Source organism: Cetorhinus maximus, chromosome 16 (genome assembly GCF_964194155.1).
Source record: "Cetorhinus maximus chromosome 16, sCetMax3.hap1.1, whole genome shotgun sequence".
NCBI classification, from domain to species: Eukaryota; Metazoa; Chordata; class Chondrichthyes; order Lamniformes; family Cetorhinidae; genus Cetorhinus; species Cetorhinus maximus.
This window is the reverse complement of record NC_135894.1, coordinates 37,889,409-37,913,383: the sequence shown is the minus strand read 5'-3', so window position 1 is coordinate 37,913,383 and position 23,975 is coordinate 37,889,409. Positions and strand designations below refer to the sequence as shown.

Sequence of the window (23,975 nt, the reverse complement as noted above, 5' to 3'; positions counted from 1 at the left end):
TGAGGCCACTATCCTGAGGATGATGTGCTGCAGTGATGTTCTGGAGCTGAGATGACTGACCGCCAACAACCACAACCATCTTCCTTTGTGCTAGGTATGACTCCAACCAGTTGAGAGTTTTCCCCCTGATTCCCATTGACTCCAGTTTTGCTAGGGCTCTTTGATGCCCCACACGGTCAAATGCTGCCTTGATGTCAATGGCAGTCACTCTCACCGAACCTCTGGAGTTCAGCTTTATTGTCCATGTTTGAACCAAGTCTGTAATGAGGTCAGAAGCTGAGTGACCCTGGCAGAACCTGAACTGAGCATCAGTGAGTAGGTTGTTGCTAAGCAAGTGCTGCTTGATTGCACTGTTGATGACCCCTTCCATTACTTTGCTGATGAGCAAGAGTGGACCGATGGTGCGGTAATTGGCCGGGTTGGATTTGTCCTTTCTTGTGTACAGGACATACTAGGCAATTTTCCACATTGCCAGGTAGATGCCAGTGTTGTAGTTGTACTGGAACAGCTTGGCTAGGGGTGCTGCAAGTTCTGGAGCACAAGTCTACAGTACTATTGCCGGAATATTGTCAGGCCCCATAGCCTTTGCAGTATCCAGTGCCTTCAGCTGTTTCTTGGAGTGAATTGAATTGGCTGAAGACTGGCATCTATGATGCTGGGGACCTCCGGAGGAGGCCGAGATGGATCATCCACTCGGCATTTCTTGCTGAAGATTGTTGCATAATTCTTCAGCCTTATCTTTTACACTGATGTGCTGGGCTCCCCCATCATTGAGGATGGGGATATTTATGGAGCCGCCTCCTCCAGTGACTTGTTTAGTTGTCATCCACCATTCGTCACAGGGTGTGGCAGGACTGCCGAGCTTAGATCTGATCCGTAGGTTGTGGAATTGCTTAGCTCTGTCTGTCACTTTCTGCTTATGATGTTTGGCACGCAAGTAGTCCTATGTTGTAGCTTCATCAGGTTGACGCCTCATTTTTAGGTATGCCTGGTGCTGCTCCTGGCATACACTCTTCTTTGAACCAGGGCTGATCCCCTGGCTTGATGGTAATGGTAGAGCGGGGGATATGCAGGGCCATGAGGTTACAGATTGTGTTCGAGTACAATTCTGCTGCTGCTGAAGGCCCACAGCGCCTCATGGTTGTCCAGTCTTGAGATGCTAGTTCTGTTCGAAATCTATCCATTTCTCACGGTGGTAGTGCCACACAACACGATGGAGGGTATCCTCAATGTGAAGACAGGACTTCGTTTCTCCTAGGTGGTCACTCCTACCGATACTGTCATGGACAGATGCATCTGCAACACTCAGGTCAGTGAGGATGAGGTCCAGTCTGTTTTTCCCTCTTGTTGGTTCCCTCACCACCTGCCGCAAACCCAGTCTAGCAGCTATGTCCTTTAGGACTCAGCCAGCTCGGTCAGTAGCAGTGCTACCGAGCCACTCTTGGTGATGGACATGATGGACCCAGAGTACATTCTGCACCCTTGCCATACTCAGTGCTTCCTCCAAGTGGTGTTCAACATGGAGGAGCACTGATTCATCAGCTGAGACGGGATGCTTCATGGTAATCAGCAGGAGGTTTCCTTGCCCGTGTTTGACCTAATGCCCTGAGACTTCATGGGGTCCGGAGTTAAAGCTGAGGACTCCCAGGGCAATTCCATTCCGACTGTATACCACTGTGCTGCCACCTCTGCTGGTTCTGTGCTGCCAGTGGGACAGGACATATCCAGTGATGTTGGTGTCTGGGACATTATCTAGAAGTCATATTCACAGAATCGTACCTATGTCAGGTTGTTACTTGACTAGTCTGTGAGACAGCTCTCCCAATTTTGGCACAAGCCCCCAGATGTTAGGAAGGAGGACTTTGCCGGGTCAACAGGGCAGAGTTTGCCTCTGTCGTTTCCGGTGCCTGGGTCAATGACAGGTGATCTGTCTGGTTTCATTCCTTATTGACTTGTTTTTAGCGGTTTGATACAACTGAGTAGCTTGATGGGCCATTTCAGTCAGCAGTTAAGAGTCAACAACATTGCTTTGGATGTGGAGTCGTATGTAGGCCAGACCCCCAGATCAGGTAAGGATGGCAGCTTTCCTAAAGTGAACCAGATGGGTTTTTCCCCAGCAATTGGCAATGATAGTCATCATTAAGACTTTTAATTCCACATATTTATTGAATTCAAATTCCACCAGCTTCCATTGGTGGGGTTCGAACCTGGGCCCCCTGAGCATTACCTGGGGTCTCTTGTTTACTAGTCCAGTGATGATACCACTATGCCACCCTTAATGGTCTTGAGTATAAAAATTCACACTTCTTTTGAAAAAATGTCAAAAATTGAAATTTAATTTTAATGCTTTCCATTAGAAATGACTAGCAATCTAAAAGGAATTTTAGCAGCTCCTCATACTGAAGCAGTCCACATCCAAATGCAGCAAGACCTGGACAATATCCAGGCTTGGGCTGACAAGTGGCAAGTAACATTCGTGCCACAGAAGTGTCAGGCAATGACCATCTTCACCAGGAGAGAACCCAACCATCGCCCCTCGATGTTCAATGGCATTACCATCACTGAATCCTCCACTATCAACATCCTGAGGGTTACCATTGACCAGAAACTGAACTGGACTAGCCATATAAATACTGTGGATACAAGAACAGTTCAGAGGCTAGGGACTGTATGACGAGTAATCCCCCTCCTGACTCCCCAAAGCCTGTCTACCATCTACAAGGCACAAGTCAGGAGTGTGGAATACTGTTCACTTGCCTGGATGAGTGCAGCTCCCACAACACTCAAGAAGCTGGACACCGTCCAGGACAAAGCAGCTCACTTGATTGGCGCCACATCCACAAACATTCACTCCCACCACCACCGACGCACAGTGGCAGCAGTGTGTACCATCTACAAGATGCACTTCAGGAATTCACCAAGGCTCCTTCGACAGCATCTTCCAAACCCAAGACCACTACCATCTAGAAGGACAAGAGCAGCAGATAGATGGGAACACCACCACCTGTAAATTCCCCTCCAAGTCACTCACCACCCTGACTTAGAAATATATCGCTGTTCCTTCACTATCTCTGGGTCAAAATCCTGGAACTCCCTAACAGCACTGTGAGTGTACCTACACCACATGGACAGCAGCGGTTCAAGAAGGCAGCTCACCACCACCTTCTCAAGGGCAATTAGGGGTGGGCAATAAAAGCTGGCCCAGCCAGCGAAGCCCAGATCCGTGAACAAATAAAAAAAAAGTTAAAAGCAGAAGAGTCATAGGGACTTGAAATGTTAATTCTGTTTTTTCGTTCCACAAATGCTGTTGGCCCTGCTGAGTTTTTCCAGCATTTTCTGTTTTTGTGTAGAAACAAAAGTTATTCATCATTCCTGTACATGAAAAATGGCCACTTACTGTACTGGAGCATGGATGACTGGCACCTGTGAACCAATATGTGAGAAAGCAGTGAATGGCCTGCTGTAATAGGGAGATGAGAAAATTAGTGGAGGAAAAAGAATGTAAATGAGATGGACCTGGTTAAAAACAAATCCCTCTAACTTAATTGGTTTCCTCATTGTGACCTCACTTGTTTTTGATATTTCTCAACTGGTCAGTTAATGGCTCGGGTTGGTTCAAATTTCAAACAGGGGCTGCTTTGTTGAAAGAAAGACAGAAGATGAGTTGCCCCAGATTTGTGTGATGCACCTTTTGAGCAGGAGGAGAGAAGATAAAATGTTTAAAAAAACATGAGCAGAAATTATGGAAACTAACAGGTGAGGGAGCTGAACTTAAAAACAGAAAATGCTGGAATAATTCAGGTCTGGCAGCATCTATAGAGATAGAAACAGAGTTAACGTTTCGAGTCCATATGACTCCTCTTCAGAGGTGAGGGAGCTGAATTGATATCAGTTGGCGATAGAGTTAGAAAGCTCTTACCTTCAGTTGTAGTGCGTCCGGGTGAAACAACAGAACTCACTAACTTCCAATCTGTGGCCTGCACAATTGATGCTAACAATTTATTAATTATTGGAAAAGACCAAAGTAAAGAAAAGCTTGATTACTGTTTTTGACTTTTGTTTACGAGGTAAAGTTGACTTTTTGTAAGGCCATTTGTATTAGTTTAACCATTTGCATTTCAAAAGCTGTTTATTTTTAGTTGAACTACTGATTTTCAAATTGTACCAGTGAGCTAGTAGCGGGAAATGGTTAGCTATTTCAATCCCTCGCCCTCACTGGGTACCAAGTTTTAGTCAGCGCTTTATTGCATTAGCAAAAGGAGTTACTGAACTCTGGCCTTGGAGGGATTTGAGCTGTTTCATTCATTGGTGCTGTAATAGTTTGCATATGAAAGCAGGGAGTTGGTTTTAGTTCACATTTGATTTCTGATGAAAGTACCAACAAAACACTTTTTCCTTAGTTGGCTCATGCTGTATTGATGGTTAATGGTAAAATGCTATGGCCTGGATTTTGTGGTCATTGGTGAAGCAAGGACCACCGCTGCTGACTTTGAAGAAAGCTGCTTTGAGAGATTGAGCAATCTCTGTGGCAAAAGCTTGATCTTTCTCTATGTGCAATTGATTGTCGCATTGTTTAGTGAGGATTCCTGGCGTGGAGCAGAAATGATGTCCATCAAGCTGTCCAAACAGCCAATCACGTTTAAGAATTTTCACAGACAGTGAACCAGGAAATGAAATATACTAAAATGGAACCTTTTTAAAAAAAATTGAGAGCATCAAGTAAAGATTGATATAAACAGGGGTTAAGGTATCATGAACACTTTTTAAAAAAAATTAGAAAGTCTAGTTTAATAAAATCTAGAAATTAATGAAAATGGAGACATTTAACAACACCGTACAAATAAAAATGACTTTTCTAGGCAAAATCAGTTGTTCAGTAACTAATACCCAGATCTTGGTTTAAAACCCCAGTTGCAGCTCATTGAATAAGGAACTTTTTATGGGGTTTCGAACAGTGATATGAGAGTAGAAAAGGGGAAATCGTCACCCATTCATTGACTTAACTGATTGACAGTTCTCAGGGTCCACAGTGCAGCCGGTAGCAGTGTAGTGAATGACAGATCACAACCTCAGGATTTCTGTGTTAATCTGTGCTAGTGCTAAATCCTGAAGTTGCAATCAGATTCAGAGGAGTTAGAATGATGTATGCTAACAGTTCACCATGGAAAACCTTGCCAATTCCAGGCCAAATTCAGTGCAACTATTCTTCATTTTCACAATTTTTCTTTTTCAATAGAACTGCCTGCATATTTTGTAAATGTTTCACGACCAGAACTGTGTTAATTTTATCAGGTTTATTCTCTACAATGAAGTGTCTGGACTAAATTGAAATTGTGATACTGAGTTTCAATTGTTAATATCCCACTAACTTCAGCTCACATGTGTTTGCTGTAGTTGTTAGATTTTAGTGTTTTAACTAGGACATTCTGTGCAAATAGCAAAAATGGTAGTTTTGAGATTTGAGTTGTTGAGTATGGCTGAAATTTTCTTGTCCCATAATTATCTTTGTTTTATACAGGTACTATGCTGTTGTTTACCCAATGGTATATCCTATGAAAATAACTGGGAATCGTGCTGTTGTTGTGATTGCATACGTGTGGCTGCACTCACTGATTGGATGTCTTCCTCCTCTCTTTGGCTGGTCTACATTTGAGTTTGACCAATTCAAGTGGATCTGCATAGCTGCATGGTACAAAGAACTAGGTTACACTGCCTTTTGGCAGATTTGGTGTGCACTGTTGCCATTTTTAGCCATGGTCATTTGCTATGGCTTTATATTCCGTGTGGCTCGGCTCAAAGCCCGTAAAATCCACTGTGGAACTATTATAGTCGTGCAAGAAGAATCCAATAAGGACGGAAGAAAAAATTCCAACACCTCTACCTCTTCATCAGGGAGCAGAAGGAACACCATCAATAACATTGTTTATTCAGCCAATCAATGTAAAGCCTTGACAACTATATTGATTGTGATTGGTGCTTTTGTTGTCACATGGGGCCCCTACATGATAGTGATTAGTACAGAAGCACTTCACGGAAAAGGCACTGTGTCTCCAGGAGTGGAGACATTGGTAATATGGCTATCCTTTACTAGTGCAATTTGTCATCCAGTTATCTATGGACTGTGGAATAAAACGGTACGCAGAGAGCTGCTGGGGATGTGCTTTGGTGACAGATACTACAGGGATTCATTTATTCAACGTCAGAGGACTTCTAGGTTATTCAGCATCTCCAATCGCATCACAGGTAACCTAGGGAAAGGGATTGGGTAAAGCTTTTGCTGTGATGACTGCATCATGAAAAAATGTGTTTATTTCCTTTTGATTTTTCATACTAGCTACGTTAAATATATTTTGCTGGGCACTGATACTGAGGAATAATTAGGGCTGTCTGAGATTTGAAGAGTTTAAACTGATCTGTGTGTCTCTTGTAAATAAGACATTGTTTCCATAACAGTCTGCAAGAGTCTGCTTCGTCAGTTTCACGTGGATTTTCTTGCAGCTGAAATTGACCAGCCACCTGTTTACCTTGATCCAGATACATTGAGCATTAACAAATAGTTTCTTAAATTTTTAATTAAATTATGAGGACCTTCTTAAGTAGAGCCTGTTTATTCCCAGTATGTCAGATCTCTTTGAGGTTTTTAAAAAGCTCAGTGAATAAATAACATTCCCAAAATTATTTGGGAGCAATCCTGCTGCAGTATATTGTCATAGACCTGCAGCTAAGAGGAATGTTGATGCTACTAGGAAGGGGACTGGGGAGAGAGGGAGCTGAGGGCAACAATTTGCTTATATTCTGACCCACTAGATGTAGAAATTACTGTAAGATGTTTTTCAGCAAGGGTAAATGTCTTGAGTATAATGTTTGAGCTTGTTGCAGGCTGGTGATGTTGTCATGCTTTTACAATGACATGACAAAATAGATCTGCAGGGGCATGTTTCAGCTGCACCAGTTTGTAAAATTTTAATTCCATATTCATGAGATTGATGCCTTCTGAATTTGAATCCACTTGTTAACCCATTCTGGTGTTGTAGCGTATCAAAAACTAAAATTCATTTGTGGGAAACTGTGAATGGAATCTGCTATTTTCATATTCAACGATCTTCCTTTATTAAGAAAAGCCCAATGACTCTCCGCTCCCACCTGTTGGAAATTCCTCAGGGGTTGGTCTGTAACCAGTGGGTGTTTTCCATCAGCTTGACGTCACATGGATCTATTGTGTTTACTTATTTTGATGAGGGATGTACTGCTGTGAACACCATGAACCTGGCAGTGCTGCATTGTATGTAGGACTGTCAGTGTACATCCTCAGTGTCAACTGATGCATGTTTTTCGTTTGCCCCCTACTCTAACCCCCTTTTCTTGGGGAAGAGGTAGGAAGGAAGGAGACAAGATCAGGATGCCCCACTTGGACCAGGGATGTATTCCCTGGTGACTGAAGCAAGAGCAGGATTGTGGGAACAGATAACCCACCTGGTGTCCAGATAGCATGAGCTCATGGGGCAGGATTTTTAGGAGGTGGAAATGGAGGGGGTGGGGGGAAGAGCCAGTGTTTGAAATAGCACTGGTGGCCAGTATGCTGGTCTCCCATTGTTGTTCCTGCCACTGGCAAGTTTCATCATGACAAGGGAAGGCTGGCCCTGTAAAACCACCCGATTTGTGAATAAGGCCAATTAAAGTAGTTAAGGGGTGCATTGAGAGCTCTTAGAGGGCCAGATTGGAATTTTGGTGGGGGCGCACGGTTGCACACTGGGTCGAGGGTAGACCAGGTGTCTGGAGGTGGCAACAGCGGTGAGCCAGTAATTGCCACACCAGGAGATAAGGTGGGCCCATAAATGGGAGCACAACTGAGAGGGGCACTCAGCCTTTGGCACACGGGTGTGCACAGGTATGGAGAGAATGTTCAAGTATGTGCTTATACAGTGCAGGGGGACATCGCAGGGGGACATCACAGGGTTGTAAGTGTCAGGGTGGGCGGGGGGGGGGTTAAAGCTTCCAGACCGTTATCGGGAGTCTACCTGGGCAATAGGACCACGACTCTCAGATATTGGGTCTTGTAGCAATGAGGATCAACATCCTCCATAGAGAAGGAGAGCCCTGGGAATGAGGAGGGCAGAGGAGAGCAATGAGGGGCAGGAAGGCAATACAGGCTTTACCCTTAGCATAGGATCTACCAGCAAAGGCAATTAGGGATGGGTGATGGGATTCTCAAGTACAATTATAGGTGGGGCAACAAAAGTGCTGGCCTAGCCAGCGACACCCATGTCCTGTGAAAGAATTAAAAATAAAAAGCAAAGATGGAGCTACCTCGAGGTTGTTGAACCTGTGTCTCAGGAGACTGCGCCCCTCGCAGGCAGCTGTTCAAAGTGTTTTATACCCTCGTGGTGGAAGACCTCACACCTTGGAGCTCAGCTCGCCATGCCACACACCAAACGATCTCTGAGCATGTCTTATACACTCATTGACATTTACAGCACAGAAGGAGGCCATTCGGCCCATCGTGTCTGCGCCCGTCAACAAAGATCTGACTACACTAATCCCATTTTCCAGTGCTTGGCCCATAGCCCTGGAGGCTATGGCAACGCAAGTGAATATCTAAATACTTCTCAAATGTTGTGAGAGTTTCTGACTCAACCACCCCTTCAGGCAGCGAGTTTGAGACTCCCACCCTTGCCTAGCCAGTAGCTGTCAAAGTCACTGTGGTCTTGAATTTCTTTGCTTCTGAGTCCTTCCAAGGATCAGCTGTAGAGTTTGGTGGCGTGGCAGCATCTCACAGGTTACTGATGTCCTTTTTGCAAGAGGTGAACAGTACATTCATTTCCAGATAGACAGGGCCTTGCAGGCACAAAGAGTTTTGCTGCCATCACTGGATTTCCCCAAGGTGCAGGGCATCAGTGATTGCACTCATGTAGCCTTCAAGGGACCAAGTGACTGGCCAGTGAGATCCATCAACAGGAATGGCATCAACTCCCTCAATATCCAATTGGTCTGTATTCACCACATGAGCTTCCTGCATGTGTGCACTCACTTTTCAGGCAGCTGCCATGACTCCTTCATCTTCCAGCACTCTAGGCTGCCAGCTCTTCATTCCACTGTACAAATCATATGGATGATTCTAGGAGACAAGGGTTATCCTTTGAAGAGTCTATTCGTGCCTTTGAGACACCACAATGGAGCCACAGAATCGAGAACCACCATCAAGCAGGCTTTCAGGCTGCTGAAGCTGCGGTTCTGGTGCCTGGATTGGTCAGGTAGCACCCTACAGCACACACTAGCAAGGGTCTCTCAGATTGTGGTGGTCTGCCGTGTTCCTCTTAACTAGGTCCTCCAGCGAGGTGTGATGAAGATAAAAGCAAAAACACCGTGGATGCTGGAAATCTAGAACAAAAACAAAAATACCTGGAAAAACTCAGCAGGTCTGACAGCATCTGTGGAGAGGGATACAGTTGACGTTTCGAGTCCGTATGACCCTTCATCTGAACTAAGACATATAGAAATGAGATGAAATATAAGCTGGTAGAGGGGGGTGGGACAGGAGAGCTCAATAGGGGGGCCAATGATAGGTGGAGGCCAAGAAGAGACTGCCAAAGATATCATAGACAAAGGGACAAAGGGGTGTTGATGGTGGTGATATTATCTAAAGGATGTGCTAATGGGGACATTAAGGGAAGCAAGCTAGTGGCAGATGGTCCTAGTGTGGGTGGGTGGGGGGAAGGGATCGAAATGGGCTAAAAGGTGGAGATGAAACAATAGATCAAAATAAATTTAAAAATAGGAGGGAAAAGAAAAAATGATAAATTATTGGAAAAGGGGGGATCGGAAAGGGGGTGGGGATGGAGGAGAGAGTTCATGATCTGAAATTGTTGACCTCAATATTAATTCTGGAAGTCTGCAAAGTGCCTTGTCGGAAGATGAGGTGCTGTTACTCCAGTTTGCGTTGAGCTTCACTGGAACAATGCAGCAAGCCAAGGACGGACATTTGGGCATGAGAGCAAGGTGGAGTGTTGAAGTGGCAAGCGACAGGGAGGTCACCCAGTCTGCGTTTGGTGTCTCCAATGTAGAGGAGACCGCATTGGGAGCAGCGAATGCAGTAGACTAAATTGAGGGAAGTGCAAGTGAAATGCTGCTTCACTTGAAAGGAGTGTTTGGGCCCTTGGACGGCGAGGAGGGGGGAAGTAAAGGGGCAGGTGGTTGCATGGGAAGGTGCCGTGGGAGGGGGTTGAGGTGTAGGGGGTGATAGAGGAGTGGACCAGGGTGTCCCGGAGGGAACGATCCCTGCGGAAAGCTACCAGGGGGGTGAAGGGAAGATGTGTTTGGCAGTGGCATCATGCTGAAGTTGGCGGAAATGGCGGAGGATGATCTTTTGAACGTGGAGACTGGTGGGGTGATAAGTGAGGACAAGGGCGACCCTATCATGGTTCTGGGAGGGAAGGAAGGTGTGAGGGCGGATCCGCGGGAGATGGGCCGGACACGGTTGAGGGCCCTGACAACCACCGTGGGTGGAAAACCTCGGTTAAGGAAGAAGGAAGACATGTCAGAGGAACTGTTTATGAAAGTGGCATCATCAGAACAGATGCGATGGAGGCGAAGGAACTGAGAGAATGGGATGGAGTCCTTACAGGAAGTGGGGTGTGAGGAGCTGTAGTCGAGGTAGCTGTGGGAGTCAGTAGGCTTGTAATGAATATTGGTGGACAGTCTATCACCAGAAACTGAGACAGAGAGGTCAAGGAAGGGAAGGGAAGGGAAGTATCAGTGATGGACCACGTGAAAATGGTGGAGGGGTGGAAATTGGAAGCAAAATTAATAAATTTTTGCAGATCCAGACGAGAGCATGAAGCGGCACCAAAGCAATCATCGATGTACCGGAGAAAGAGTTATGGGAGGGGGCCTGAATAGGACTGGAACAAGGAATGTTCCACATACCCCATAAAGAGACAGGCATAACTGGGGCCCATGCGGGTACCCATAGCCACACCTTTTATTTGGAGGAAGTGAGAGGAGTTTAAGGAGAAATTGTTCAGTGTGAGAACAAGTTCAGCCAGACGGAGGAGAGTAGTGGTGGATGGGGATTGTTCGGGCCTCTGTTTGAGGAAGAAGCGGAGAGCCCTCAGACCATCCCGGTGGGGGATGAAGGGGTAGAGGGATTGGACATCCATGGTGAAGAGGAGGCGCTTGGGGCCAGGGAACTGGAAATTGTTGATTTGATGTAGGGTGTGAGAGGAATCACGGATGTAGGTGGGAAGGGACTGGACAAGGGGAGAGAGAATGGAGTCAAGATAGCACGAAATGAGTTCCGTGGGGCAGGAACAGGCTGACACGATCGGTCTGCCAGGACAGTCCTGTTTGTGTTTGAGGTGTGATGAAGCCCTGGATTGACGCAGCTCATCAGAGGCAGAGGAAGAGGAGGAGCAGGACATGGAGGAGTAGGAAGAAGTTGCAGAACACAGAGGTGTGCCAGCTGGACAGATGTTAAAAGGATCCAAGCCCGATGGTGAAGTACGAAACAAGCCACAGATCTTTTTCCTTGTTAGTAGGTTTGATCACAGGATGCAGTGGTCTCTGCCCTGACCCCACTGCACCAGCTGGCCAGGAGTGTAGGGCTGACTCTCTTTATATTCTCTTGAGTATCAGTAAAACAAATTTAACAAATTACCAAATTATGCAATTGGAAAAAAAAAGCCAATTAAACCAGTTGATAGCCTCTAAGGGGCACCGTAACTGAAGAAAATAATTAAAGGAGCCTTATCAAATGTCATTTTGGAGGCTATTGATGCACTCCAGTCCCCTGTGGTGCCCACCGGTTGCAGAAGGCCTCAAACGTGCCAGAGGACACAGCGTGCTCCATCTTCTGCGAATGTAACCTCAGAAGTAGGGCAGACAGTTTAGCTGAGCGACCCCCTCGATCACCCGCTGCCTGGACCAGTTAATGGCTAGCTGAGTCTGGCCCAGGAGCATGCTTACAAGGAGATCCTCCCCATCGCCTGCCTCCCCCTCTGCACAGGGTGGCCAAAGAACAGGAGCGTGGGCTGATTCTTTTTATATGATCTTTTGAAGAAAATTAAGTCAATAAAATAAACTAATAAAAGGGGTTGATGGGCCCTGGTGGGGCACCATAACAAAACTTGAAAGGAAACTTACAAAATCAAATAAAAATGGTCTTCCTGGGGCTGATGGTGCTCTTGCCCGCTAATTGTGGAAGGCTGACATTTATACTCTTTCGAGTTATCAACAGTCACAGATTGCAACTCTTTCGCGTACAATCACAGTTCTTGGTTTCCGGGAGTGGGACATGAACCCACAACCCTCTGATTCAAAGGCGAGGGTGCTATGAACTGAGCCACAGCTGACACCTCTACTAACAACAGGGAGGTGGCCAGGTCTGGCATGGGTCTCAAGGGTTTATGGGGGAAGGTGGTGGCAAAGTGGTATTGTCACTGGACTTGTATTTCAGAAGACCCAGGGTAACTCTCTGCGGTCCCGGGTTCAAATCCCACCACAGCAGATGGTGAAATTTGAATTGAATAAAAATCTGGAATTAAAAATCTAATTATGACCACGAAACCATTGCCAATTGTTGTTAAAAACCCATCTGGTTCACTAATGTCATATAGGGAATGAGATCTTCTGCCCTTACCTGGTCTGGCCTATATGTTATTCCAGACCCACAGCAATGTGGTTGACTCTTAAATGCACCCTAAACAAGGGCAATTAGGGATGGGCAATAAATGCTGGCCTAGCCAGCAACGCCGACAACCCTTGAACGAATATATTTTAAAAAAGGATGCTGTCCACATGAGGTATCTGATCCAGGCCCGTTTCAGCTGATGCCTTGTAATCCAGGAGGATGGCATGGCCTGTCTGGAGTTGCTTGTGAGAATACTTCCATTGAAGACACAGCTGTGAATAGGTCCACTCTCCTCATCAGAGGGATGCACATCTGTCCAGAGGTTTCACTGCCCTCCCCTTTCCCTTTCACCACTACTTCCCTCTTTTCCAGTCTCGCCAAAAGTTCACATGTTTGGCACGTGCAAATATTTGCATTGTGTTTAAAAAAGACAAAAACTGCACATTTACAGGTGAGGCATACTCCAGTGTTCTGCCTGACATGGTGGCCTCCACTCTCACGTGGTGCTCCTCCTGCAGCCTCGGAGAAGGTGGAGGCAACCTACTCGCTTCTGTCCTCTTGCCTCTGTAATGCGTGGTTGTCCTGTATGTGGTGAGGCCAGTGGGGGCACCTCCAGAGGCTGCTGCATTGGCACGAATGCAGGGGCAACCTCCGTCACTGGGCCCTACTGCATAGATGTTCCCTCCAGACAGAGGGGTCAAGGAGACCAATAGTGCCTCATGAGGAGTGGCACTCTTGGTGACTGCCTCAGCCCTTGACTGGCAATGGGTACCAGCTGGGGTGCTACTGGCATCCCCTCCAAATACCTCTGCGCCACCAGTGCCACTGACCAGTCAATGTCACGGAGTTTGGCATGATGTGCTCATCATCCAGTGCCTATCTATCTATCTATCTATCACCCTATCTAATTACATGCAAGGATCCACCGAGGTGATTGTACTTTTGCTGGTGGAGGTTATGCTTCTAAGATGTGATAGCACTTGCTGTGATGTCTTTGTTGCCAGCACCTGACCTGGTGCTGACACAGGACTCTGTTGTCCGCCCTTCACGCTCGAACCTGTGGGAGACACGAGAAGAGATCCTGGACAGCGGCCAGTGTGGAGGCTTCCCAATTTAGCTGCGACTTTGGCATGCTGTTATATGAGGAGGAGTGCACTCCTTCATCCACAGGTTGCAATATTTATTCACCCTCTCCATTGGAATACCCATCTTTCCTTCTCCGACTTGCTACTTTGGTGCCACCCTTGCTATCTCCATGATTCGCTCTACCATGGCAGTCGCTATGTGCAGATGGAATCCTCCTCTTCTGGCCAGAGCCCTTTCTCAGGTGATGTGAGGCTTTTTTCCTGCAAGGACGAAAGAGAGAAATAAGGCACTGCTGGCCTCTGTGACGAAGCAGCTCTTTGACAAACGGAGTTGCATGTATCAGTGCTGACAGGTCCTCAACAGCACTATGGCTCTGAGCCTTTTTGTGGATTCAGTAAGTATCCTGGGCACATATTCAGGAGCTGCATGCACCCTCCAGCTCCTCAGCTGGAATGCCTGCTGGAGGTTGAATACCTAGAGGCCTGTAATCATGGCATCACACTCACTGCGAGAGTGAATAAGGTCATTAAATCTTTTCCTGCTCTGTACCTAGTTCCTGAGCACACTTTGCTAATGTTCTCAGCCACCAGAGTCCATGCCTGCTTGGTTTGGGAGGGTGGCCTTCTCCTGCCACCCTCTGGAAAAAGGACCTCCCTTGTTTCCATTCACAGTCTCTGGAAAGACATCCAGGTCAACATCAAAGAAACTGGGGGTAGTCATGCCTCAGAAACCATCCCTCTGCCTTTCTTATTGGCTCACTGGTGCTTGCATTCTTGAAGTTACAGTGCCGGCCACAGTAATGGGTGCTGTGGTGCATTTTAATCGGGCCCGCACTTGCTCAGTTTTGCCTTCATTCCTACCCCTATGGCCACTAACTGGCTGCCCAACCTGCCCTCCAGCTAATTAACAGTCCACCTCCAAACAAATTGGAGCCTGAGAGTCCTCCAGACACAGATCAGTTAACTCCATATAATGGTTGAGTACTACACAACAATTATTTGCTGTTCCAGCCATTAGGGCAATGCATGGTTTTCACAATGGGGTGACTTGGCTCTGGAACTGTTTAACAACTGCATTGCTGGTTGGTAAACCATAATCAATCTTTCCATTATTCAGGATTATGAAAGTGCTAAGGAATATATACCTTTAAGTAATTAATTTCAATAGTTTATTTACAATATTATAGACGCAAGAATTCTGTGGAGGCGGAGTGATGCGATCTCCTATAGCTTGGCAAGATGCAGTTGCTATGGTGCGTTGCTAAGATCTTAGTCTCTGGCCTTGCAAAAGTGTTATGCAAGTGCTGATTCACTTCCATGTTTTACAAAGAATTTCTGTAGGAATGAATAAAATTGGGTTTGATTGAGTGCATAAACCAAATGTTTAATTTTAAAATCTCTTTATGCACCTATATGGAAGAAATAAATGTAACATTACATTCTATTTACTCTTTGGACAGATTTGGGATTGTCTCCTCATCTCACAGCCATGATGGCTGGTGGACAATCACTAGGACACAGCAGTAGTACTGGAGATACAGGATTCAGCTTTTCTCAGGACTCGGGTAATTACTCTTGCTAGTTACCACTGACACTACTCTTGGCAATGTGTAAATGTACTTTCTTTTAAAGCTTTAAAACTCAATTTTTAAAATTCTCATCCTTGTTTTCAAACCTCTCCATGGCCTCACTCCTCCTCCTCATCCTTGTAACCTACTCCAGCCTCTCAATCCTCCGAGATGTTTGTGCTCTTCTAATTCTGACCTCTTGAGCATCCCTGATTTTCAGCGCTCTGCCAATGGTGGCCGTGCTTTCAGTTTCCTGGGCCCTTAGCTCTTGAATTCCTTCCCTAAACCTCTCCAACTCTCTATCTCTCTTTCCCCTTTTAAGAAGCACTTTAAATCTAACTCTTTGACCAAGCTTTTAGTCTTCAGCCCTAATATTGCCTTGCGTGGCTCAGTGTCAAATATTTGCATAATAATGCTCCTGTGAAGAGTCTTCGTTTTTATTATGTGAAAAGTACTCTACAAATACAAGTTATTTTGTGTTGCAGAAATTATAATAAGCATTGTATTAAAAATGATCAAACTACCATTGTAAATGTAACAATGCATACATTTATACTTTTTCATTTGAGTTATCTTGCATGAAATGGTAGCTGGGATTTTTTGTGCATTTTGATATAGCTATGTGATAATTAATAGAACTTCAGATTCCTGGAAAACTTCAAAGAAAATGCTCCCGGACCACGCAGAATTAGAATTAATTGGGTCTGCTGGTAATTTTGGGGCATGAGACAGCTAAGGGCTACTGAAGAGTACAGTGTCTTGAATTTGACATATTTTGAATGCAGTTTTCTTAGTACCAGTTGTCTCCTTTTATTTCTATTCCGCTGCTGACCTCATTTCTTCCTGATGGAGAGAAAGTAGGTGGTCTGTCTCCTGTCTTTTTCTTCTATCCCCTTTGGCTTTTCACTAGAAATCATGGGATACCATGTTTCACTTGATTTTATCTATTATTCTCTCATTATTTTCCTTTGCTGTTCCTTGGCTTTTCCACACAGAGTTACTGCAGACGCTACTTAGTGCCGAATAAGGAGACCAAACTCATTCTCCCCTTGAATGGCACTAAGCATAAGTGTTTTGTGTCATTTCTTATAAAAATGGGCTAGCATACTAGGCTTTTACTTCTGAGGCTTGGCCCAAACCAATGCAGTGTCAATCCAGCTCCATGGGGCCTCACATCAAAAAACAGCTTATGATTTGTGGTTCACTCTGAGCCATAAGGTTTTAGGTCTAGTCCTCTTTCAAGACAACAGCATTTAATTTAGGCTGGCAGGAGAGAGTGCTGTATTTTCAGATGTACAATCCTTTGTGTTAAAGCTAGGTCCTGCCTGCCTGTTATAGTCATTTAGGTGGAAAGTCTTAATATTATAAGTAGTCCTGGTCAACATTCTTCCATCAACCAGTGAATTAACTACTTATTCATCTCATTGCTGTGTGTGGAATCTTTCTAGCTAAAGGAGCTCTGATTTATTGAATAAATTGTTAATATATTCTAGAACTTGTTTCAACTAAAGGAATTGATTTATTGAATAAATTGTTAATAAAACTTGGTTCATGGAAAGCATCGCTCTGCTATTGTGTCACAAAATGCTGCTGTTCTTACTTATTTAAAACATATTTTAGGCACTGATGTCATGCTATTGGAAGATTTCAATTCAGATGGAACTCATTATTCACACCACAACTATTGTTCAAATCGAAGACGGAGTTCTGTGACAATTGATGAACTACCAGAACCACAAGGTATTTATAAAAGCGGTTTCCACTTTTATGTATATTTTTGCTGAATTAAATAGTTCATCAATTGAATTTTAGCAGTGAATTATTATTTAATAAAGTTGCAACAGCAGCACTTAATTTTTCTTGTTTCCCTTTAGATCTTTTCTTGAATATGTTATGCAGCAAGTAGAATTTGTATTGCATGTCCATGGTGATAGTTTGTTATACCTAATATAATTAACATAGCACTATATTTGAAAACTAAAAAATTGCATATTATAAACGAGGATGAGGTTCATTCCCATGGTGCTTTATTCTAGTCCATATCCTCTCGAGCCTCAGACCACTAACAGTCTCTATTTGACTGTCGACTTTAGCCTACATTAACCTCTATCTACTCTCCTTCCACTTTTATGACTTTAAAATTGCAAGACTGCTGTTTTTTACAAAAAAAAGTAAAATGTTACAGTGCATGTCTCCAAAGCTACTTTAATAGACATCTTTAGCCAGCTTGGGGCCTGCAAAAAAAAAAAAATGACTGTGTAAATGTGCAGTCTGCCTCTCCCAATGTTATGTCTTTCCCTGGCATTTCTACTCAATTCTAATGATTGAGCCCCCTACCACTGATGAATTTTGATGGAAGAAATTCTGCATTTCTGGTTGTGGTTAGGAATTGGATTTAACTTGCTTACTAGCTTTGATTGTTTTTAAACCTTGTTCTTCTAGAAATATGACTTAAGGAAAACTAATTTCTGTTCTGAGAGGTGCTCAAACACTACCTCCAGCTCCCCTTGCTATGTTTATAACTGCTTTCAGCACATTATCATGCTTTTTCAGTGGCAGCCTGCAATCCCCTTGCAATGTTTTCTCAGTCTGTACTGTGCTCTTGTGCCAAGTCTCTACCCAGTAACTCCATTCCATCATCATAAAAGGACAGCCAGAGCTCTCAACTGTAAAGAAAGACTTGTATTTATAGTGTCTTTTGCAACCTCATGCACTCCAAAGTGCTTTACAACCAATTAAATACTTTTAAAGTGCAGCCACTGTTGTAATGTGTAATGTGTTGTAATCATATCACTGCTACATTTCTTCACACTACACTTAGACATTGGAAACCCCTCTTACTATATGCACCACATCACCATCCCATTACCTGCTAAGGACCCTTGCTTATCCTGCCACTTCCATTGGAGAACACAATTGAGCGTGACTGTGATGTACCAATGTGCTTGAATGCCCTGTTGAATCACTTGTCATATCTCCCATGTCGATATTGGATAAGTAGGTGAAGTATTGTGAAAGTTAGCAGCCACTAAATCTTCCTTTGATCAGCAACATGGCTGATGTGCCATTACATCCTGGGTACAGATATCCCCATTTAAAGCACATTCTGATACATTTTGTTTCAGCACCATTTGTAAATTATGGACATGCACCAAATAGCGCCACCTCCATTTTCGTTTTAGCTATGCATGTTCAGTCTGTTTAAAAACAATCCGTAGCCTGCTGCTTCCCTCATGTAACCCTCCCATTTCCTCCTCTGAACCACCCGCCTGCTGATCCCCCCCGCCTTGCCACCCCCTCCAGTACTCCCCACCACCCCTATCCCAACTCTTCTATTCCTCTCTCTGAACTCTCACTGCTCCCCACTTGTTGCCCCTCTCCCAAGCCCTCATTGTGATCACGGGCTCAGGGAGGGGCAGTAGAGGGAGGGAGTGAGCAAGGGCTCAGGATAGGGGCGGTGAGAGGGAGGGGGTGAGCAGGGCAGGTCATGGAAAGGGGCGAACAAGAGGGTTGGTGAGCAGGGGTGTTGGGGAAGGTAAGCAGTGAACAGTAGGGTCAGCAAGTGGCGAGCTGGAGGTAAGTAGAAAGTTAATAAAAGGATTTTTGGGTTAGTTAGGATCAAGGCAGTCAATAGGTTTTTAATGTATAAAGTAGAGGTCAGGAACATAACCCACCCTTATTACATTATCTTTTAAATGATTTTCGTTTGGCACATTTTTGCTTAGCACAGCCTTTTTTATTTAGGAACACGTGAGGAGTGCTATTCAAGGGCAGCTGTATTTAATGTCAATCTTATGAATGAATTAATCTCAGATTTTGTGTGGAAACCAAATAATTCCTTCTGGAACTTCTCATTCGGTCAACTGATTCTGCCACATGCAAAACCCATCATCCTGTTTGAGTCTCCAACTCAAATTACTAATAAATCCTGGGTTGCCTGAGATGGAGTATAAACTCCTTCCCAAGGAACCCATCCCACTCAGCTACATCCAGGGCTCAGGCTTGGGAATCTTCAGGATGTAGAAGCACTATGGAATTTAACCACCTAACCTACCAGCATAGAGAACTGGTAAGATTCTCCACTCTCTGCTTTCTTGTGCCATTTATGGGATCCCCCTGCCTCGTAGCCTATCTCCAAAGGGCTGTAAAATCCACTGTGCTGTTTTCCCTAGAGAGGCTAGAATATGGCGTCTTATCTCAGGATGAGGGGTCGATTATTTAAGACTGAGACGAGGAGGAATTTCTTCACTGAGGCCTGTGAATCTTGGCATTCTGTACCCCATAGAGGGCTGCGATGCATGGCTGAGATGGATAGATTTTTGGATACTATGGGAATTATGGAATTTGGGGAGAGGAAAGTGGAGTTGAGGTCAAAGATCTCATTGAATGATGGAGCAAGCTCAAGGGACCTACTCCTATTAAGGCAAACAGTGGGTACCAGTAACTGCCCAAGGATGGCTCAGTGAGCAACACAATTCAGCATAGAATATGCATTTCCATTAACCTGTCGGCAGTATGTACATATACCCTGCCTAAATCAATAGAAATTTTAAAAGTTGGAGATGGAGTTTGAGCAGCACCTCCTTGCTTGTCTGCATCCTCAGCATGATGGGTACCAAATGCAATACATAAGTGTGCATGCTATCATTCCTGCTTTTAGCAACATGTCTTCCATCAGCCATATGGCTGACAACACTTATCAGGACAATGCATATTGTGCTAGACACCTTAATACTGTACCTATAACCACATTGGTGCATTACTATCATTGATGTGGGATGGGTAGAACTAAGACTGAAGAATCATTTGTCCCTTCTCACCACAGACCTGAAAGATCCGTATCTGTGCTGTTATCAGGATACACCAGTACTTACCATGAATGATCAAATTAACTCTTTTGATTTTGAGAACTGTGAAAAACTTTAATATCACATTTGGGAAAACTATACAGTGGTTAGCCCATTGTTCAGGTTGATGGATAGACCATAATAGATTCTCAGGTAAGTGTGAAGAACAAATGGAACAGATCAATTCTTTCAGCCTGCAGCATGCAAAGAACTCATGGCATCAGGAAGGGAAGAGAAAATTAGCAAGAAGTTTTAAAAAAATGATTCTAAGATTATACTGGGGTAAAAATGCTTTTAATTCAATCTTGTTCCTTTGCAGAAGAAGTTGATCAGTCTTCAGTCCTGCAAATCAAAGCAGATGTTCACAAAACTCTGGATAATTTTGCTGCCAGTTTGGCCAAAGCTATTGAGACGGATGCCAAAATGAGCCTTTTTGGAGAGTGCGGTTTACCTGGAGATTTGTTTACTATTATTAAAACTGTACCTGGAGGTACCAGCAAAGGAAACAAAATCTCTGCAGGTCAGAGATTGAGGCTGGAGAGTATTGATGAAGGAATTGTTAATGATGGTATAGAGGAAGATAGTGGTTGAGAGGATTGAAACATGCTTGCAATATAGAAAGGACATGACATTTAACACATTTATTTCACTGTGTTAGATGTCTGAGGCTTAAAGTGTCTGTTACTATGCTTTCATTTGTTGTACAATTGTTCAAATATTGATATATAAACTGATGGGAGAGTAATTTAGTCAGTAGAAAGATTTAATGAAAAGTGGGAGAAGCCAAAGAAATGAGTTTACAGCTTTGACATCCATGCACATCCAAAAGTAGTTACTTCCATAATTTGGTTTAACATACAGAATTAAATTTTTGAAAAGAAAATCTGCAAGAGGAAGAAAGCTGGGATTGTGCTAACTCTAGAAAGCAAAAAATGTTAAATATTGTTACTTACTTCAGTGGCGGCTGGTGTTTAAGCCTGTGTGTGCATTATTGGTGGTGAGAATGGGCACATAGTTACTCTGCTGCCACAATCAGCAGGTCCTTCCACAAAGGTTAATCAGCTAATAGGAAACTGGGTGATTCTTACCCCCTGAGCCTCAATCCAAGTGTGTTCCAAGCAAACATTATTGGGGTGGGGGGGGTGGCAGCATGACAGTGGTGGGGAAGGGACAATGAACAAATGTAAAGAAAAAGTCAATTTGTAACTTCTTAAAATGGAGAACAACAGTATTTTGTAACTTTCAGCTACGCAGTGATGAATTGACAGATTACACAAGAGCTCTGGTTCAGCAAACCTGTTGCTATTCAGGTTTCTAAACCCTCTATATTCAAACCTTGCTTAAAAAAAACCTCCAGCCAGTAATTGTCTCTTTTTTTTAATGACAAATGTTTTTGGATGCACATGGAAATGTGTGAGAACCAATAGGAATGGAACATAAGCCAAACTAATACTATATATAGCTGAGCATTAGAATTATACCATTCAAGTTATAGGAAATGTACCCTTGTACTATTTTGCAGTTGCTCACAGTCAAGTGTTTACTTGTTTCTAAGCTATGTGCTATTCAGAGCTTTTTTTCATGGTTAAGACAAGTAAATGTTTTAGGTTATGTACTTCAAACAAAAATATATTGAAGATTTTAGTCAGTTAAAATTGGCAGATTTTTTTGTCATTATCATGTTTTGTACTAAAATAAACCTGAAAAAGTTACATTGATGTCTAACTTTTTATTTTCATACTGGTTTGACAGATTTAATATCCCACTAGCAATCTCCTGAAGTGACAGTGCAACATGGGGCAAGATCTTTTGGATGGCGGAGTTCCCCGCCCGCCACCTGAAGAGTCAGTGGGGAAATGCATCTCTGCCAATCTCAACACCTCCACAGTGATTTATTGTTCCAAGGATCATTAATTGGCTAGAGACTGGATAACTGAACTTCCGGCCCTCACTCGGGCAGCAGTCCCACCTCAGCTGGCAGTTAATCTGATTGGCTGGCAGCTCTGTAGTCCCAGCAGCGCTAGTGGCAGAAGGGGCCAGGATTGGGACTAGTAGTACCTTGTGGGAGGGGGGGCAGCAGCACGGGAGGAGCACTTGGAAAGATCGGTCGGGGTCGAGGTGGGGGGACCTCCTGCAGTGGGGAGACATGTGGAAAGAGAGCCCTTGAGGGAGGTGAAGGTGACCCTCCCACTCCTTGATGCCTGTGACCCACTGGGCTTCCTCCTTGCTCCTCAACTCCTGTCAGCCTCAAAATTGAGTTTGGGCAAGAAGCAGCCCATAAGGGCCTCAAATGGGGTGAGGGAAGGAAGGCTGCCCTAGGCCTTGCCATAGCAAAATAAAATTGCAGACTGGTCAGGGAAGGGCAGTGGTATGGAAAAGAGTGAGGATTGCAAACTGGATTAAAAAATAGATGAGGGAAAATAGCAGGAGTTCAGGAAAGATTTTGCTGTAAGTAGTGATGTCCCATATGTTTCAATTCACAAGCTAATTGTAGAAATCAATGATTTGGATAAAGGCCCAGAGCAAGCAGTGTCAAAATTCCTGATGATACTAAAACAAGAGTTATAATTAATTCTTTAGAAGGCTGAAGGAAACTTCAAAGGGACACTGATGGGAAATAATCTAAAACGTGGCAGATGGAATTTAATGTCAGTGAGTGAGGTGATATTTTAGTAAAGTAATTGTACACTGCATGAAATTTGGCTCAATGCTTTCAAAGGGATTTCAGAATACAGGCGTATAAGACGTTAAAGGCAGCTAATGGCAAAATCTAGAATTCAATAAGTATAAAAACCTAGTGGTATTAGCCTATGCAAAACCTTAAAATCTACAGCATGCAGTACTGGATCCCACATTATAAAGCCTCAATGTGCCCTTCCCATAAAGGGCGGAACACAGATTTAATCAGATAGTATCTGGTTTGAGATAATACAAAGAAAACTTGATTATGTTCTTTTCTTTCATTAGAAAAACACATGATAGAAGGCTTTAAAATCAGGAAAGGGTGGGACAGGGAAGAAAGAAGTACAGTGCTTCCAATAGTTAAGTTTGGAATAAGGGGACATAAATACAAGTTATTGTGGCAGAGCAAAAACAATTCTGAAGAAATTCCTGGCTCACGCCAACTTGCAAGATTAGATTAGTGGATGAAGAAAAATGGGACAAAACTAATATTTCCTGTGTGGAGGGTAAATGCTGACATGGACTGGTTGAGCCAAATGGCATGCTATAATTTGTATGTGTACATTTGCCTTTTCCACCTGTACAACTGTTACAAAAGTATTGCCAATAGCTCATCTCCCATTTGATCTAAGCATCATCTTCCCAGCCCATACCAAACTTCACAACATAGAATGCAGTACTCAACTCCACATTATAGGAAGGACTGTGAAGCTTTACAAAGGGTGTGTCACAGATTCACTAGGAAGCTATCCGATAGGAAGAAATACAAAGGAAAACTTTTTTTATTAGAACAATGCAGACTGGTGGCTGATATAATGGAAGTTTTTAAGAAACTAGCAAAGAAGGAAATAATCACTTGGCTGTGCTTTTTTACTGCTACTCCTCTCCAGGTAAGAACTGCAGTTACGAAAGTTGGAAGGAAGATGCCAATGACATGAAGTGAAAGGGGACTTCCGTCAGTTTCTCCTTGCACTGAACCTGGTCAATAAATAGCAATGTTTGCATAATATAGTTTGGAACTTCTGGCCCATTGATTTGGAAGTCCAACATATGACAATGGTTGATCTTCCTGGATTGAGAGAAAAAAAACTGCAGCTGTAAGCTTACTAAGCTTTCCAACCCTGCAATATTGCAATTGTTTTATGAATCTGTGCTTAGTAATAACAGA

The 23,975-nt window shown here is 43.9% G+C and overlaps 1 protein-coding gene across 2 annotated transcripts in view; it reads left to right on the top strand.

The window, feature by feature from the left end:
• The window catches only part of gpr161b (G protein-coupled receptor 161b), a 31,725-nt gene extending 9,889 nt beyond the window's left edge, over window positions 1–21,836 (top strand). For both annotated transcript variants that reach the window (XM_078559698.1, XM_078559699.1), the window contains exons 3-6: window positions 5,519–6,243; window positions 15,171–15,275; window positions 16,899–17,018; window positions 20,445–21,836. In XM_078559698.1, coding sequence (XP_078415824.1) covers window positions 5,519–6,243; window positions 15,171–15,275; window positions 16,899–17,018; window positions 20,445–20,716 — 1,222 coding nt within the window. In that variant the 3' untranslated portion in view covers window positions 20,717–21,836. The remainder of the gene's footprint in view (window positions 1–5,518; window positions 6,244–15,170; window positions 15,276–16,898; window positions 17,019–20,444) is intronic.
• Window positions 21,837–23,975: the final 2,139 nt, after the last annotated feature.